The sequence below is a fragment of the Nomascus leucogenys genome, chromosome 2 (genome assembly GCF_006542625.1).
Source record: "Nomascus leucogenys isolate Asia chromosome 2, Asia_NLE_v1, whole genome shotgun sequence".
NCBI lineage: Eukaryota > Metazoa > Chordata > Mammalia > Primates > Hylobatidae > Nomascus > Nomascus leucogenys.
In genome coordinates, this window is record NC_044382.1 from 153,588,122 (window position 1) to 153,604,708 (window position 16,587).

At 49.7% G+C, this 16,587-nt stretch overlaps 1 protein-coding gene across 2 annotated transcripts in view; it reads right to left on the reverse strand.

The window, feature by feature from the left end:
* Positions 1 to 326: 326 nt before the first annotated feature.
* ZCCHC14 (zinc finger CCHC-type containing 14) overlaps positions 327 to 16,587 on the reverse strand; it is an 85,348-nt gene continuing 69,087 nt past the window's right edge. Inside the window, exons 5-13 of one of the 2 annotated variants that reach the window (XM_030819792.1) lie at positions 14,312 to 14,421; positions 13,489 to 13,583; positions 12,715 to 12,769; positions 11,327 to 11,609; positions 9,157 to 9,248; positions 8,377 to 8,504; positions 7,149 to 7,289; positions 5,611 to 7,071; positions 327 to 4,432 (exon numbers count right to left, since the gene is read on the reverse strand). In XM_030819792.1, coding sequence (XP_030675652.1) covers positions 4,377 to 4,432; positions 5,611 to 7,071; positions 7,149 to 7,289; positions 8,377 to 8,504; positions 9,157 to 9,248; positions 11,327 to 11,609; positions 12,715 to 12,769; positions 13,489 to 13,583; positions 14,312 to 14,421 — 2,421 coding nt within the window. In that variant the 3' untranslated portion in view covers positions 327 to 4,376. Of the gene's footprint in view, positions 4,433 to 5,509; positions 7,072 to 7,148; positions 7,290 to 8,376; positions 8,505 to 9,156; positions 9,249 to 11,326; positions 11,610 to 12,714; positions 12,770 to 13,488; positions 13,584 to 14,311; positions 14,422 to 16,587 lie in introns of those variants that run through there. The other variant, XM_030819788.1, reaches the window with a different exon arrangement.

The following is a 16,587-nucleotide window of genomic DNA, read 5'->3' on the forward strand; positions in this document are numbered from 1 at the left end:
TACTAAAAAATACAAAATTAGCCGGGCGTGGTGGCGCATGCCTGTAATCCCAGCTACTCAGGAGGCTGAGGCAGGAGAATCGCTTGAACCAGGGAGGTTGGTGTGAGCCGAGATCGTGTCACCGCATTCCAGCCTGGGCAACAAGAGCGAAACTCCATCTGAAAAAAAAAAAAACAACTTGGCGACTTGATAGAGAATCAATAGATTTAAAATCAGGTATCCCTTTTGTAAATCTGAGAGGGCAGAAAGGATGGAACCCCTAGTTTGGAGACAGACTGATTTGAAAAGGTGTGTGCTTCATATTCTGAGACAAAAACCTAGTGAAATCAGTCTTTTTTAAAATTTTTATTTTCAGTACATTAAATTTACTCATAAAAACATTCTAAAAATGTACAATTTGTCCTTTTTAACAAAGTATAATAAAACATAAAAACCCCAAAAACAGAATACTTGACATTTACAATTCAAAATCAAATTAGCGGAATATTAAATATTTACAAAACTATATCTTTTAAAAATATTTATAAAGTTACATGCAATTTTGTAGAATTGACAAAAGAATGGCTCAAAAATGGGAGAATTTTCCTTCATTCCTAAAAAGAAAATATGTCCAATAGAAGCTGTGAAGGTATCTTGAGTACACAAGGTGTCCAGTTTCAGTACCAAAGCCTTCTCTTTTTGTGCACGTGAGACTCATACATGTGATGAGGGCTTGTTACAACGCACGTGAGGCCGCGGCGGATGGCCACTGCCCCCTTCCTTGGTGAACCAAGTGGAGCAATGTTAACCTTTGGCCTCAACCAGCACAGTATATGGTTTTCTAGAATATTGCGAGTGTTGAGTGTTGATTAAAGATGCTTTCATTCAGACCCTTGGGACTTTTCAACAAATTCGCCTCTTCAGAACCCATGGCTTTCAGTGCCACCTGACTCATTCTTTGGAAGTCACCTGCATCCTGGAAATGGCAGCCACCGCCGCTCAGGTCGCACAGAACTCTCCTCTGGGACAGCAGTCGAGTCAAGCAGGGAGACGGCTTTCCTCACAACCTTGAAGACCATCAGTCATCACGATGTACAACGAGCAAGGCATAAAACAAAACACTGGGAAGCAGGAAGAGTGACAAGAAAATGACAGAGAGCAAGGAGGGTGCAACCCAGTTCCCATTTGGCAAGTGTCTAAAGCCCGGCTCAGCCTCTCTTCAGATGGGGGAGGCGTTCCAGCTGGGTGATGTTCAGGCAAAGTCACTACCCTGCCCCACTACTGTGCCCCAGGACAGAGGCTGTGGTATAAAGTAACTGTGCTGACTTTGGGCAATAAAGCACCTAGAATTCTAAGTACTGAATTAAAAATACGAAACCTTCTAACACTACTATATTTAGAAGCTGACTCCTGTAATCTTTTGGAGATGACAGATGATATTGGTTCTCAAAATACCCAATCACATGTATGCATTCGAGAAAATATTTTGTCTTCATTTTTATTACAAGTGCTAGCTCCCATTTCCTCAGTGCTCTTTAGCAACGAGTTTCATGTTAAACACTTGCAACTGTCAATATTACCACGAAATCAACATTAGAAAATAAGGTAGAAAATTGAGTGTTTTGCTTAAAAAATAAAAAGAAGGATTAAATAGCTGTTGTATCCCAACATCACGTTCTGCTTCCATCTCTACATTCCACTTTCCCCATTCTTGGAGATTAAAAAAACAGGGCTAGAAACTTTAATATCTGACAGACTACAAAGGGCAGAGACGTGGCACGTGGCCAGTGCCCCACCTACCTGGTTGCCACAGCATTCTGAAACAGACCACAATTTCAGGAGAATGACTAAGTACTTGAAAGGGTCAGTATGTTCTGTGTTTTCAGATGAGGAAGTCCGATGAACACAAAACGCTCTTCAGGCGCACCGACCTTGGTTGCTTTCGGAGAGATGCATCCGAGCTCACTGCTGGCAAATTCTCTCAAGTCCAAGTGTGCGGCTCCCTCAGGAAAGAGGCCTCACGGATGGGTGGTTCCATTTGCTCTGCACTGTGTAGTTTCTATTTACAGCTCACGATTCTCGACTTCGGACAGCCTCCCTGGAGATGTCACACACTGCCCATGCACGTTCAAGACGACTGGAAGCTCCGCAGAGACCTTCGCTGCCGGGAACACAGCCGTGACAATGTCGGAACTCATTTACCTCAACGCTGAATGGCAGGCTTCAAGTTGAAAAGTTTCTGTTTTAATGTTTTGCTGGATTTAAGGTTAACCTCTAATATTTATCAAAATAGTTACATGGGTAACAACAGACGCTTTCATTCCCCTATACTGACCACTAAAACAAAAATTTAAATGTTTTTTCCTTTCGTTATGAGACGGTTTTCAACAATTTCAGTGTTGAAATAGGATTTATTTAAAATATTTCTTTGTTTAAAAAACCAAAAAATTTAAAAGTTTGGCTTTCAGCACATATCCAGGCCACTGTAATGGCCTTCAGAAATATTAAAATCGTAAACATCAATGAACACTCTAAGTCTTCCTTTAACGTAATATGAGAAGGTCCAGTCTAGTACTCTTTAAGGCAAAGTTGTGTCAGTTCTCATTATTTTGACATTTTGTAGTGTTTATAATTTAAGAGATCAACGTAACATTCCCCTAAATAGCTGTTGTAATAAGCATCACCATTACTTCAACACTGTAATACTGTGTACCATGAGGAGAAGAGGTCTGTTAATTCTGCATTGCATAGAAATAAAATTGAACTAAAACAAAACTAAAAAATTCTACTAAAAGCCTGTCATAAAAAAAATGTAACAACTTTCTGCTTTAGTTTCTCTGAAGTTAGGAACTGCTCTTAAAATTGAACCCTCACATCACAATGCCTCATTCTAGGGTATTCTTTTGATTTACATCAATTATTCATGAGGCTGATTGTCCCATTTTAAGAATAGTCTGAATATTGTAATTTTTTAAAAAATATCCAACTGCAAAATCCCTAGCAAGATTTTACCCATCAGTATTTTAACATTGAAGACTTTAGCATTTTAGATATGAGTATTATTTGAGCAGAAAATTCCCTTTAACCTTGAAGATTTAAGTCTGTAAATTTCTGACAAAAGGCTTTCATTTCCGTGGGTTGAAATTTAGAGATCGACGGTGAGGACTTTTATTACTACCTAACCAAAACCAGACTTGCACACATGTCGTAGCTCTCGGGTGTGTGGCCTCTTCCAGAGTCCTACCACTTCCCACTGTTTTCCAAGTAATTTTTAACGGAATTAACTATCAATACACAGCCTAATACAAAAGAAGTTGACAGGAGAAAATCCCCAATCTTTTGCTGATAAATGACAGGACTGTATCGTTGTTGAAATGTCTGTCTCAGGTGTGAATCCGCTAGCGATAAGCCTCGGGGTTGGAGGTTCTTGGGGAGCCCGTGGGAGATAAAGCAACTTGCAAACTCTGCTAAGGACGTGCAGCATCCTCACAGCCACTCACAGAGCCGCGCTGTCGCCGTGCCCCCTCGAGAGGTCATTTGTAGTGGAAGATAGGGCTCAAAGCCACTGACCGGCTGGGAAGAAAGATAAACTCTCAAAGCTTTGACGACTATGGATTCTCTGGGACTTGGACCCTTAGAAATTAAGTTGTTGCGAGTAAACTATCTCTATTTAATAATGTAGTTTAGATTTATTTGCAGAAAAAAATCAAAAACCTGAAACTGCTACAAGTGCTTGGAGGAGGGAAGGAAATACTAAAATCTCTGTTGTGTCCTAAGTCGAGTAGCCTGCTGGTGCTGACTCTTTAAATACGGATTATTGGAGTCTCTTGCACTGACTGTTCTCAGAGGAGTTTGGCTCCCAGAACTGCAGAGATTTACATCAGGGTACATTCTTCTGTAGTGCAATCCTTAAAAATCCCAGAGATTAGTGCTAATCACTTTAGGAACAGAACAAAACAAAGTCGACATTTTCCCTAGCCCAGGGGTGTCAGGAGTCCGGCGGGTGGAACTCCACTTGGAGAACTCCAAGCTCAGTTCTCGATTCAGACCACGTGTAGCTGCCCTGGAACTGACGTGTGAGCCTAGGAGGGCCAGTGTTGGCAATGCTCTTCGGCAGACATGGCGTCTCTGCACTGCAACCAGAAGTGTAGGTGGCTGATTTCACCAGCCACGGGGACGCCCACTAGGCAAGTTCTGACACCAAGCTCCCATCTAGGGTTTTGGCAATAAATCGAGTTTGATGCACTTCTACGCTAGATTTTCTATCCAGTCTAGGAAAAGTAAAGCACCTTTGGATTAAAAAGATTAAGCTCAACAGCAACTAGACTTCTCAGTTTTGTATTTAATTTTCCTTATGTCTCCATGGCTTAATAATGTTCTGTTGCCAGAGAAAAATATCAATCTGTGGAGTCCAGACTTTCTGCTGGAGGGGCGTATTTCAACCTAAAAGTACCTAGAGAGAGGGGGAAAAAAGAGGTCAAATTTGAATGACTGTAGAATCACCACCAACCACCAATCTGTCCAGTCATTTCCAGAGCCACTGGGCAAGATTCTGGTGCTGGAAATCTAGGCCACCCGTCCTGACCGTTTCTACTCCCTTCCTGCCCCTGCAAAATGGGACCTAATTTTACGAGTTTATCCAATCCGACCGGGGTGAAATGACTCAGGAAAAGTTTGCAATCTTTTTCTTTGGGAGCTTCCTCTGGGACTCAGGCTCTGCACACGTCAGGCGGGCTGCTCTAACACGCGTCCTTTCACTGGGTGAGGGCAGGTGAGCGCTGGTGAGTGCCCCGTGCCTCTGGAGATGCAGCCAGCTTTATGAAGGGAGGCACAGACTCACCCGGGCCCGCATGGCAGAGCACTTGTCAACCCACCTTGCCTGCAGACCTGCTGAGTCAGCAGGTTTGTTTCTAAAAACTCTCCAGGTGACCGTGATGTACAGGTAGGTCTGAGAACCACAGACCTAGTGCAACCCTTAGAAGCAACTGGAAGTCTGCAGAGATCAAGTGACTTTGGCAAGGTGGCACTGTGAGTTGTCAGAGCTGGGACCCACTTTCCCAGTCCCCAGTTTCCAAAACAGCAAGAAGAAATCTATTATAATAACTACATCAGACATCCACTGGGATTTGACTAAAGAAGACAAAAAAATAGTGGAGATAAAACAGGAGGGAACGGAAGATGCAGCATGGCTGAGGGGTGACAGCCCCCCACACCCACAGCCGCGCCAGCAGGAAAGGGCAGACGGGACAGCGAGCCCCACCCCAGAGGGTCCGGACTGATGATGCACCACAGCCTGAGGGCCCCAGTGTAAGCCAGGGGGCAGCACTGAATCCCTCACACTTGCCTCTCCGGGCTCGAATCAGGACACGGCAGCCCAGGGAGGCCCTGTCCACACCGGCTAAGCACCTTCTAGAACCAGAGGCTGTCTGAAATCATCATGACCGTTTTCGACTCAACAGCAGCCCTTCTGGGGACCTCACAGCCTATCATGAAGATTTCCACGCGCTTTCAAAAAGCATTCGAAAAATTATTTGCTTTACAAAGAAGTAAGTTTACTCTTCATAAAAACCAAGCATTCGCGTGCACTGGTCCCGCGGGAGCCTGGTGGGCGCGGCCATGGTGCGCGCTTACCTGGCCGGTTGAAGTCCATGGACGGCTGTTTGCAGTCCTGGGCGCGGTGGCCAGTGGCCCCGCAGTTGTAGCAAGACAGGTTCCCGCTCTTTTTGTGACTGGAGCCATTGCTACTGCCCACCAGTCCTTGGGTCTGGTACACCCCTGCTGTCCCTGCCATGAAGCTCTGCATGGGTGGCACGGCAAACGTGGACTGCCCACTCAGGACAGGGTCTGGGGTCCCACTGCTGCTGTAGGGGGCGTGCACGACGGGGAAGGTGGAGCCACCGCCGTACTGCTGGGCGCTGACGTAGCCGCTGCTGCACATGGGACTGAAGGGCAAAAACGGGAAGGTGAACACGGACGGACCGGAGAACGGGTGCTGGAAGTAGTTGGCGTAGCTGACAGTCAGGCCACTCGAGCCGCAGCTGCCGCTGCAGCCACAGGACGTGCACACGATGCAGCCCGGCGGGGGCGGGGCAGGCTGCGGGGGTGCCGGGGGCTGCTGATGGTGGTGGTGGTGGTGGTGGTTCGGATTGGAGGCAGGAATGTTTCCTGTGGAGCCGCCACCGCCACTGCTGCTATAGAAACTGCTTTCAGGGACGGAGGACAGCGCAGGGCTGGAGCTGGGGGCTGGGCAGCTGGGCAACGTGGCCATGTTGGCAAAGGACGTGGAGGGGTGGCTGCTGGGAGAGGCAGTGTTGCTGTTTGCACAGAAGCCACCCTGCAGGGGGCCCACTGGCATACTGCTCATTGCAGAAAAGGCAACTTTGGTGTTGGCTGTGTACAGAGCAGTCCGGGGGTTTATTATTGCAGGGGGCACACTTATTTGCACATTATTAGGACAGGAAGTTTGCCCAGAAATGGCAGAATCGGCAGGAACAGATGACGACAGCAGCAGTTTGATGGGAGGACGGGCGGCGTGGAGGACTGTGCTGGGCGTCCCTGTGGCGGCCGTGCTGGTCTCCACCACCAGGGCCGGCTGCTGTGCTGTCTTCAGCACCCTGTCCAGCGTGGACGCATGCACGACTTTGGTCCGGGGACCAAAGGAGACTGTGGGTGACATGGAGCTGCTCTCCGAAAGCCCAGAGAGAACCTGCACAGGCTGGTGGGGTGCGGACGTGGGCAGCACGTCCATCATGGCGCTGCCAAAGCTCTTGTCCACTTTCATGCTGCTTCTTGGTCCAGATCCTTTATTCCTTTCTTCTAGAGACAAAAGAGAGTGCACGGAAGACGAGAGGAGCTTCATGTCCGCGCTCCCTCTTTCCGGCTTGTGCACGGAATTCAGCATGCGGATGGGTGCGATGTGTGAGGCTGCGCTCAGCATCTGCGGGGGCAGGGGGTGGTGGCCTGATGGATTGGAGCTGGCCTCATTCTGCACAGGGAGAACCTGGGCCGTGGGTCTGGCGGAACTGGAAGTGAAGTGATTCAGTAGCATCACCGGCTTCTCCTTGTCAGAGCTCTCTAAGTGAATCTCCACACCTAGAGAGGGAAACAGAGCGGTCAGTGACATTCCACAGCTGGGCCAGGTCGAGCCAGCGCCGCGCACGTGCCCTTACGTCTGTCATTCTCCTCAGCGCTGTCGGAGCTCTCTTCCCGGGCCTGCACCCCCATGGGGCTGGAGGAGGAGCTGGAGTACTCCGAGGAACTGCCTTCCCGGGGCAGCTGGTGATGGGGCTGCTCCACTTCCACCCGCAGCTCTGCAGAAAAGGGACAGAGGAGCAGCCTTCAACTAGCGCCCCCGCAGGCTCAGCCCCACTCCGTGCCCCTGCATCGCACTGTCGGCAGGTGCTCCTTCCAGGGGCACGCAGGGCTCAGAGTCAGAAAACGAACACGCCGGCCCAGGCCGCACGGTGACGGATGCAGCAGAGATTCAAATGGCAGCGATAATCAACACCCCCTCAGCCAGGGCCCTGCCTGCCCCCACCATCAACCCCAGAACAATGCCCTGTGTGGGGAACCCCCAGTGCACCACCAGGAACTATCACAGCACCACACTGCACCCCCTCACGAGGCCGGCCCAGTCACGGAGATCTTTTCAGTCAAATCACCACTTAAAATCCATCCTGCCAGGTTTATTTTTTCTTTTCCTCCTGAGCTACTGCTCCTCCTATTTCTATTGTGGAGAAAACCGGGCTCCTCTTGTGAGACAACGGAGCAAGCGCGCCAGGTGTCCCACCCTTTCTGAGAGGGGAGGATGAAAACCAAATCGCTGAGACTGCGGGTTCCCCAAAGCAGGAAGGTCCATGGAGAACCATGTCACTGATGGGTCAACATTAAAGGCACTGACTTAAAAGTGGCCTCTGGGCACCAGTCCTGGGGAGAGGGCCGGCTACTCCCCTCTCACTTCTGCTCACCCCCACGAGCTCACTCTCACTGTCGCAGTTTCTGGACCTGATCCTTTTGCCCAAGCAACTTCAGGGAGGTGACTGCCCTCTAGCTCCTAAGCCAACTGTCCCTTCGATTTTCTTATGGCAGAGACTATAATAGTTAATGGAAAATGAGTATAAAGATTTAAAAATGTAAAAATCAAATAGGTGTGATTCGAAATCTGATGATCAAAAGGAACACAAGGCCCTCTCTCTGTCTGCGTAACCCACCTGCCCGGCACACCGGCCCTCTCTGTGTCTGCGTAACCCACCTGCCCGGCACACCGGCCCTCTCTGTGTCTGCGTAACCCACCTGCCCGGCACACCGGCCCTCTCTGTGTACGAGTAACCCACCTGCCCGGCACACCGGCCCTCTCTGTGTACGAGTAACCCATCTGCCTGGCACACCCTTGTTCACCTGCTGCGTGGCTGCCCCGCCCCGACTGCACGGGCCCGACGTGGCTGGTGGGGGGCACTCGAGCCACACCACTGCTGGTGACCAGCGACGGGGCCGAGGGGTTCAGGCACCGTCTCTCTGACTTCTCCCTGTGAAATAATCAAGCACAGGAACAAGTGAGCACTGCCTCCCGGTGCTGCCTCACATGCGGCTTCGAGACAGGTCTACTCCACACCACGGGGAAACTCCCCCCAGAGCATTAAGGCAAGGAAATCATTCTGATTGGTCAAATTTACTATAAAGTTTCTTTCCTGTCAAACCTAAGACATATTTGTAGAACTTTAAAAGCATGACTAGGCCGGGCGCAGTGGCTCAGGCCCGTAATCCCAGCACTTTGGGAGGCCCAGGCGGGCAGATCACCTGAGGTCCAGAGTTCGAGATCAGCCTGGCCAATATGGTAAAACCCCATCTCTACTAAAAATACAAAATATTAGCCGGGCGTGGTGGCAGGTATCTATAATCCCAGCTATTTGGGAGACTGAGGCATGAGAATCGCCTGAACCCGAGAGGCAGAGGTTGCAGTGAGCCGAGATTGCACCACTGCACTCCAGCCTGGGCACAACAGAGTGAGACTCCGTCTCAAAAAAATAAATAAGTAAATAAATAAAAGCTCTTCTAAGGACCGGAAAAGCAACAGAAACTAATCCAATCACTAGTATTTAGCACTGGAAGCCTCAGCACTCCATTTGGCACATGAGAAACGGAAATAAATACAGGTTTCAAAACCCACTTCACACTCACTTTTCCAGCTCCAGCTGGGTCTTGAGCTTCTTCTTTGCCCCCATGGTGAGAGACTCAAATTTATTCAGATCTTCTTCAGTAAGGCTCAAAAACTTTCACAGAAAAAAACAAATTACAAAGTTATGGTGACATAAGTAGGACTCTGAGAACAAAGAACTTGGAGTTGAATTCAGTACATTTATTCTACCTCTGGAATATGCAAACAGAACCAGCTGAACTCAGCAATTACAGGCTGGGGAATCCTAGAACGCTTACTTGCTAAATGACTTGGTGTCAACGGTTCAACTCCGAGACATGGTTCTGAGCAAGAGTGTCCCCAGCCCCTCCAGGGCACCTTCTGTGCAGGCCGTGTGGATGGGTGCACCACCTCACAGGCTGGCGGCTCTGCCAAAGGCGCCCACTTGCCCTCTGCTCTGTGAGTAAATACCAGCAGGTAGTTGCTTTGGGGCAGGTGACTAAAGAAAACGTCTTGCATAAGTCACAGTTTGAAGCACCGTGGAGATGCGAGTTATGATAGCGTGCCACTCCCACCCTCCCCAGGATGGCCCTATCACAGTGCAGTCCCTTCAGAACCCACCACCCTCTGCAGGATGCTTGTCTTTTTTTTTCCTTTATTTTTTTTGAGACAAAAATCTTGCTCTTATTTTGTTTGGGTTTTTTTTTTTTTTTCTGAGATGGAGTCTCACTCTGTCGCCTAGGCTGGAGTGCAGTGGTGTGATCTCGGCTCACTGCAACCTCCACCTCCCGGGTTCAAGCAATTCTCTGCCTCAGCCTCCCGAGTAGCTGGGATTACATGCACCCACCATCACGCCCAGCTAATTTTTGTATTTTTAGTAGAGATGGAGTTTCACCATCTTGGCCAGGCTGGTCGTGAACTCCTGACCTCAGATAATCCATCTGCCTCGGCCTCCCAAAGTGCTGGGATTACAGGCGTGAGCCACCGCGCCTGGCCAGGGATGACAGCAACTTTGTCAGGTAGCAAGTGATCCAGAAAAGCAGATGCCATCCATGCTGAATGGTTGTGTGGCTACTCCATTGTGTAGGCTGGTGCTACGCAAACACACCAGCCTCTAATTTTCATGTTATTTCCTAACATGATTTGTGATTTAGGCCATCTCAATGCAAACACAAGAATAAAACATTTAAAACTAATTATGAACAAGGTTAGTAAAATCTCTGCTTTTTAAGATTCACAAATCCTTGGCCAGGTGCGGTGGCTCATGCCTGTAATCCCAGCACTCTGGGAGACCGAGGTGGGCAGATCACGAGTCAGGAGTTCGAGACTAGCCTGGCCAATATAGGGAAACCCCGATTCTATTAAAAATACAAAATATTACCCAGGTGTGCTGGTGGACACCTGTAATCCCAGCTATTCAAGAGGCTGAGGCAGGAGAATCACTTGAACCTGGGAGGCGGAGGTTGCAGGCAGCCGAGATCGTACCATTGCACTCCAGCCCGGGTGACAGTGCGAGACTCTCCAACTCAAAAAAAAAAAAAAAATTCACAAATCCTAAACAAAGGGTATTACAAATATACTTACAATTTGGATTTAACTGTGTAGTAAAAGCTTGATTTCTAGATTCAACTGTAGATTTTTCGAAATTTTTACATAGATAAAAGCCACCAAGCCGGTTTGCCCAGCAGAGGGAGTCCAGAGCTCAAATACCTTGTATGGGTTTAATCTAGTTTTATCATTGACATCAAGACTTAAGAAATTTCTGTATGTTTTTAACAGTGAAAAAATGTTCCTCCTAAGAATTCTATAGGTACAACTGCTTGGAAGATGTAAAATGCACCCATTCCTCTAGATCTGGCCCGCCGCAATGACTGCGCCAGCTATGCCGAGAGATGTCTAAAAGGGGCACCGTGCCAGAGCTCAGGATTTCTGTCCACAGCAGGGCTCTGGGGAAGGACTGTCCCTCCCGTCAGAGCATCTAGTTTGTGAAGGTCTCGAAGCACCTAGACAAGCTGTTTGTTTACAACATGTCCTGTTTCTGTCTGGCTGCAGCTGCAGGCAGCCTCTGCAAAGCCCATCGTCCCCTTTAAGAACAGGCGCGGAGCCTCGGCCTCCCTACTTCCTCCACCTTGTGTTGGTTTTGGAAACTCAATTCCCCCAGGGAGGTCTTGAGAAAACAGCAATTCTGTACGGCCAGCCAGGCAACTGACATACCTTCTCCATGGAGAGCTGCTTAAAGACGGGGTAATACTTGTGCAAACGCAGTTTCCTAAGCCAGTCTAGAATCCCGTTCTGCTCCTGGGTCTGAGGGGTCTGCAGACTGGAAGGCATGAGGATGGCAGGCGATGTGTCCATCTGGGTCCGGTAGGCCAGGGCTGAGCCCGCGCTGCCCCCATGGGAGCAGTGGGGCAAGGGGGCGGCTGAGCCAGCTGGGTGCTGCCCATGGTGCTGGGCTCCGCTCTGCGAGGACGGGATACCAGCCACTCCACACACAGGCCTGTGGGACAGGGGCAGGCGGGACACAGAGAGATTGTGGCTTCCACAACCACAGACTCCACCACAGACCTCACTTCTAGGCCTTTCTGTGCCAGCCTCTGCCTCTTGGCCGGCCCTGTCGTCACAGGCCACCCTGAACTGCAAACACTGGTGTGCTATGACTGCCCTCCGTCCCCAACCACCTTTCTGCAGCTAAGGTTTCTGTAGTGCATGCCTGTGTACATGTGTGTATACCGGCGGCTGTGCATATAGACACACATGCCTCTGCCTATGCTTGGGAGTATGCGTCTACTTCTGTGTACATATGTGTATTATGTATGTGCATGTATCTGTCCCCACCAGACTTCTGCTTTAGCTGCTAACTTTCTGTTACTTGTATTTTTTAAAAACATGCTACTCCAATAAGTATTTCTGTTACTTCTAAGTCACAGAATGACACTGATAAATCATAAATCAAAACAGACTATTAAATCTTTAATGTTCAAATACAACTTTTTTAGAAAAGTAAAACGTAGAAGGCTAGAAGGTATGACCAGCACTCCAGTCTGGCCTTGCTCCTTAACTGCAAAGTCACACCCGCTGACTGGGCGCTTACCCTACCCCGACACCAGGAGGATGCCAGTCTATTCCTCAAAACCTCGCGCCCAGACTACATCTCCACGAGACTCCCTATGGGGGTGCATGTGCAGCGGTCTGCGACGGCCCACCTCACTGTCAGCAAAGATGGGGGGCCTCTGTGTTGCCGGCATGCGACTGCGGCTACCCAGGGCCCGCACTGACAGGGGACGCTCCTCAGGAGCGTGACCCCATGCTTCTGGGAGCAGGCTTCTCACAGGCAAATTCTTGGAAATTCTGATTTTCTACATCCGGGACGGGGCCCAGGACCTTGCACTGGGGAGGAGTCCCTGGGAATTCTGATTCCAGTGGCTTAGAGAACTCTGTTTTTGGAAATCGTAAATTGAATCTTCTCTACCCAATTCTTCTCAATATCATCCAAGACTCAACTTGAGCATGACTTAATTCTTGGACCAACTTTACACAGAACTCAAAGTAAACATTGTAAAATGCTTATTTGAACTGTGCTGGTTACATAGAAGATTTCTCACCTTCCAGACACGCCCATCACGGTACCTACTTTAGAAAGGGAGGGGTTGCCAGGACCTATAAATTTAAAAATAAACACCATAAAAATGTATAGACAATGAAAATATTTGATTTATTTTATTATTTTTTGAGACGGTGTTTTGCTCTTGTTGCCCAGGCTGGAGTGCAATGATGCGATCTCGGCTCACCGCAACCTCTGCCTCCCAGGTTCAAGTGATTGTCCTGCCTCAGCCTACTGAGTAGCTGGGATTACAGGCACCCGCCAACAAGTCCGGCTAATTTTGTATTTTTTTATTTTATTTTATTTTGGAGATGGAATCTTGCTGTGTCAACCATGCTGGAGTGCAGTGGTGCAATCTCGGCTCACTGCAACCACCGCCTCCCGGGTTCAAGTGATTCTTCTGCCTCAGCCTCCCAAGTAGCGGGGACTGCAGGCACACACCACCACGCCTGGCTAATTTTTTTGTATTTTTAGTAGACATGGGGTTTCACCATATTGGGCCAGGCTGGTCTTGAACTACTGACCTCGTGATTCACCCACCTCAGCCTCCCAAAGTGTTGGTATTACAGGCGTGAGGCACCGCGCCCAGTCTAATTTTGTATTTTTAGTAGAGACAGGGTTTCTCCATGTTGGTCAGCCTGGTCTTGAACTCCCGACCTCAGGTGATCCGCCCGCCTCGGCCTCCCAAAGTGCTGGGATTACAAGCATGAGCCACTGCGCCAGCTGTTTTTTCCTTTTTTTAAAATTTTTATTTAATCATATTTTACAAACTCACTTGGACTCTGAAGCTGCTGGGGGGGAGAGGAAGTGCTGAGAAACCTCCTGACATGGTCATTTTTCAACACGTGAGAAGGTAATGAGGCCAGGTACCTAAAAGGCAAACAAGTGGTCTTATCAACATTAAAATGGCATTGCTGCTGACGAATTGAAAGAAATAAATTTAATTTTTAATCAAGAGAAATGTGTATTAGGGGAAAAAACCCAGAAGTGCCAGAGCCTCATATTCTTCCTGCTTTAATTCAACTGAGTTCTTGCCCGACTGCCACTGCTTCTTCAAGCCCTTCCCCTCCATGCTGTATTCATGGTCACCAAGGTCGACGACAGGAGTCATGCCCTCTGACGTGAGATCAGTGCCACCCACCAGCCAGAAAGGGGCTTGGACATTGGTCCCCAGGGCCCCGGCAGCAGCACATTTACGGAACTGGTAGGCCATGTTACTTCGTGTGCCACATGAGCCAAGACACGATCGACGGTCCAGAGAAACTATTTAAGAGATGCCAATTTTATCTGGGAATCGTCTCAACCTTGGGCTACAGGATAGAAACAGCAGCCCAGGAGTATTTCACAGGACTGCCAAAGCCCACGACGTGGTGGGACCCACCCTGGAATTCCCTTCCTCACACACTCAGAACCACCCTTAGCTTACTGAGGGCTCCCAAATCGTCCAGAACTAATGGAAATCCCTAGAGGCAAAGTAGAGACACAGGTCCAGGTGGCTGCGTGTCCTCCGGAGCTCCCTGGAGGACCATAGCATTGGCCACAGGACCAGCCTGTCCTTGCCAGCTGTGGATGCGCCAGGTGCCTGGTAAGGGTCTCACCTCAGGCCTGAATCCAGATCCACGTGGTTTCGCTCCACATAAAATGCATCCGGACCAGCTAAGCAAGGAATGAGTTTCTCCAAGTTCTCTTCAGGGTAGAGCTGGGATAGCTGGAAGAGAGGACAGGGCAGAGGAGGTGTGTCCAGACCCATCCAACACCAGCAGAATTCTGCTACTGCAGGAAAACCTGGGGTAGGGGCTCCATGGTGCCGCCTGCTGGTCTGATACGATTTACGCCTCCCGTCAGAGCTATTCTGGGGCCCACATCCACATAGGGTGTAGAAAGTCACAAAAGAACATCGCTCTCACAGTTACATCAGGAAAAGCTTGACAATCTGCACAATCACAGCGTTCCTTGAGCCCATCTGAGAGTTGCTGGGCCACTAAGTCAACTTAATTTCTTTTTTGTTTGTTTGTTTTTTTTTGAGACGGAGTCTCGCTCTGTCCCCCCCAGGCTGGAGTGCAGTGGCGCGATCTCGGCTCACTGCAAGCTCCGCCTCCCGGGATCACGCCATTCTCCTGCCACAGCCTCCCAAGTAGCTGGGACTACAGGCACCCGCCAACACGCCCGGCTAATTTTTTGTATTTTTAGTAGAGACGGGGTTTCACCGTGTTACCCAGGATGGTCTCAATCTCCTGACCTCGTGATCCGCCCGCCTCGGCCTCCCAAAGTGCTGGGATTACGGGCTTGAGCCACCGCACCCGGCCCTAGTCAACTTAATTTCAAACGGGACCTGCCCCCACGAGAAGCCAGGGCACAAGGTCCCGGTGGCTGCCACACCAGCAGGTCCGGAGAGACAGGCTCTGATGGACACACTGCCACAGGCTGACGTGGCCAACAGAAACGCCGGAGCCCCAGGCGGGGCAAGTGGGCCCTTCTTTCCAAGTTCTTTTCCGCAGGAGGAGCCAAAGAGAGCCCCATCGGTGGCACCTGGGGACGGGGCACCAGGCCTAGGGCAATTCCCAGGACCACTCTCTGCATCTGAGGAAAAGCCCTTAAGACGTTGCAGGAGGGACAAAAATTGCTCCTGGCCCTAGAGCCCAAACCAAAGCCCCAGATTTTAGGAGTGGGGCAAGGGCAATACTTCCCTTCCTCTGCCACCAGTCACGAGAAGACCTGCTGCTCCTGGAAGAAGGAGAAAAGCAAAAGCGCTCTGGCGCTGGAGGAGGTCAGCTCCTGCCAGGGAGGGCAAGGCATTGAGGAAGTGCTGCCCCAAAGCCCAGGCACACAGGCCTGCCCAGGATCAGGCTGGGCTGCGAGAGTGAAGGCCGTTGCCACCACAAGCCCAGTACCAGGTCGCAAACAAGCAGCAGCGGTCTACCCCCGAAAAGGGGCCAAGAGGGTAGAGAGTGCCCTGCTGTGTGCCACAGGCCTGCAGGGATGGCTGAAAGCTGGGAGGGAAGCAAACGACGGAGAAGACCCTCCAGACTCAGGCAGCAGCTGCCTCCACTGCAGAGGCCCTGCGGTAACAGAGGCAGCAGGAGAGCCCAGTGCCAGCTCCGTCCTGCCCAGACGGCCTCCAGGACCCCACTAAGGGCCCTGGCAGAAGAGGTGTTGACCCTTTCCAGGCATAAATATCACTCTCCTCTGGCTCCACGGTCATCTAAAGATGTCTGACATTCACTCGACATTTGCAAGACATACCAAAAAAAAAAAGGAATAAAGGGAGAAAAAAAACTATTGTCAAGAGATAATGCAATCATTAGAACTAGATTCAGAAATAACTCAGATGTGGGACCTACGTGACAGGGACTTTGAACAGCTATGATGGACGTACTAAAGGACCGAGTGAAAACGACAACATGCACGAACACACAGGAACTTTCAGCAGAGAGATGGAAACTTCATAAACACATCAAATGGAAAACCTAGGGGAAAAAACACAAAAGAAACCCCTGGCAGCAGAAATGAGGACTTGAGTACACGGACAGCTCCGCAGCAGCCTGGGCAGAACGGAGGGAATCGGCTGGCGTGGAAACGGGCACAGGAACCACCCAGACGCACACACAGAAAAATGCACAAGCATGGGAGAGCAGTGGGGCGGCAGCACCAGGGATCTAAGGCTCGTGCTGCCGGAGTCCAGGAGAGGGGAGGATGTGGCAGAAGAAATGCTTGAGGAGAAAATGGATAAGAATTTTCCAAAGTTAGGCCAGATGCAGTGGCTCACACTTGTAATCCCAGCACTCTGGGAGGCCGAGGTCAGGAGTTCAAGACCAGCCCGGCCAATATGGTGAAACTCTGTCTCTACTAAAAATTAAAAAAAAAAAAAAAATTA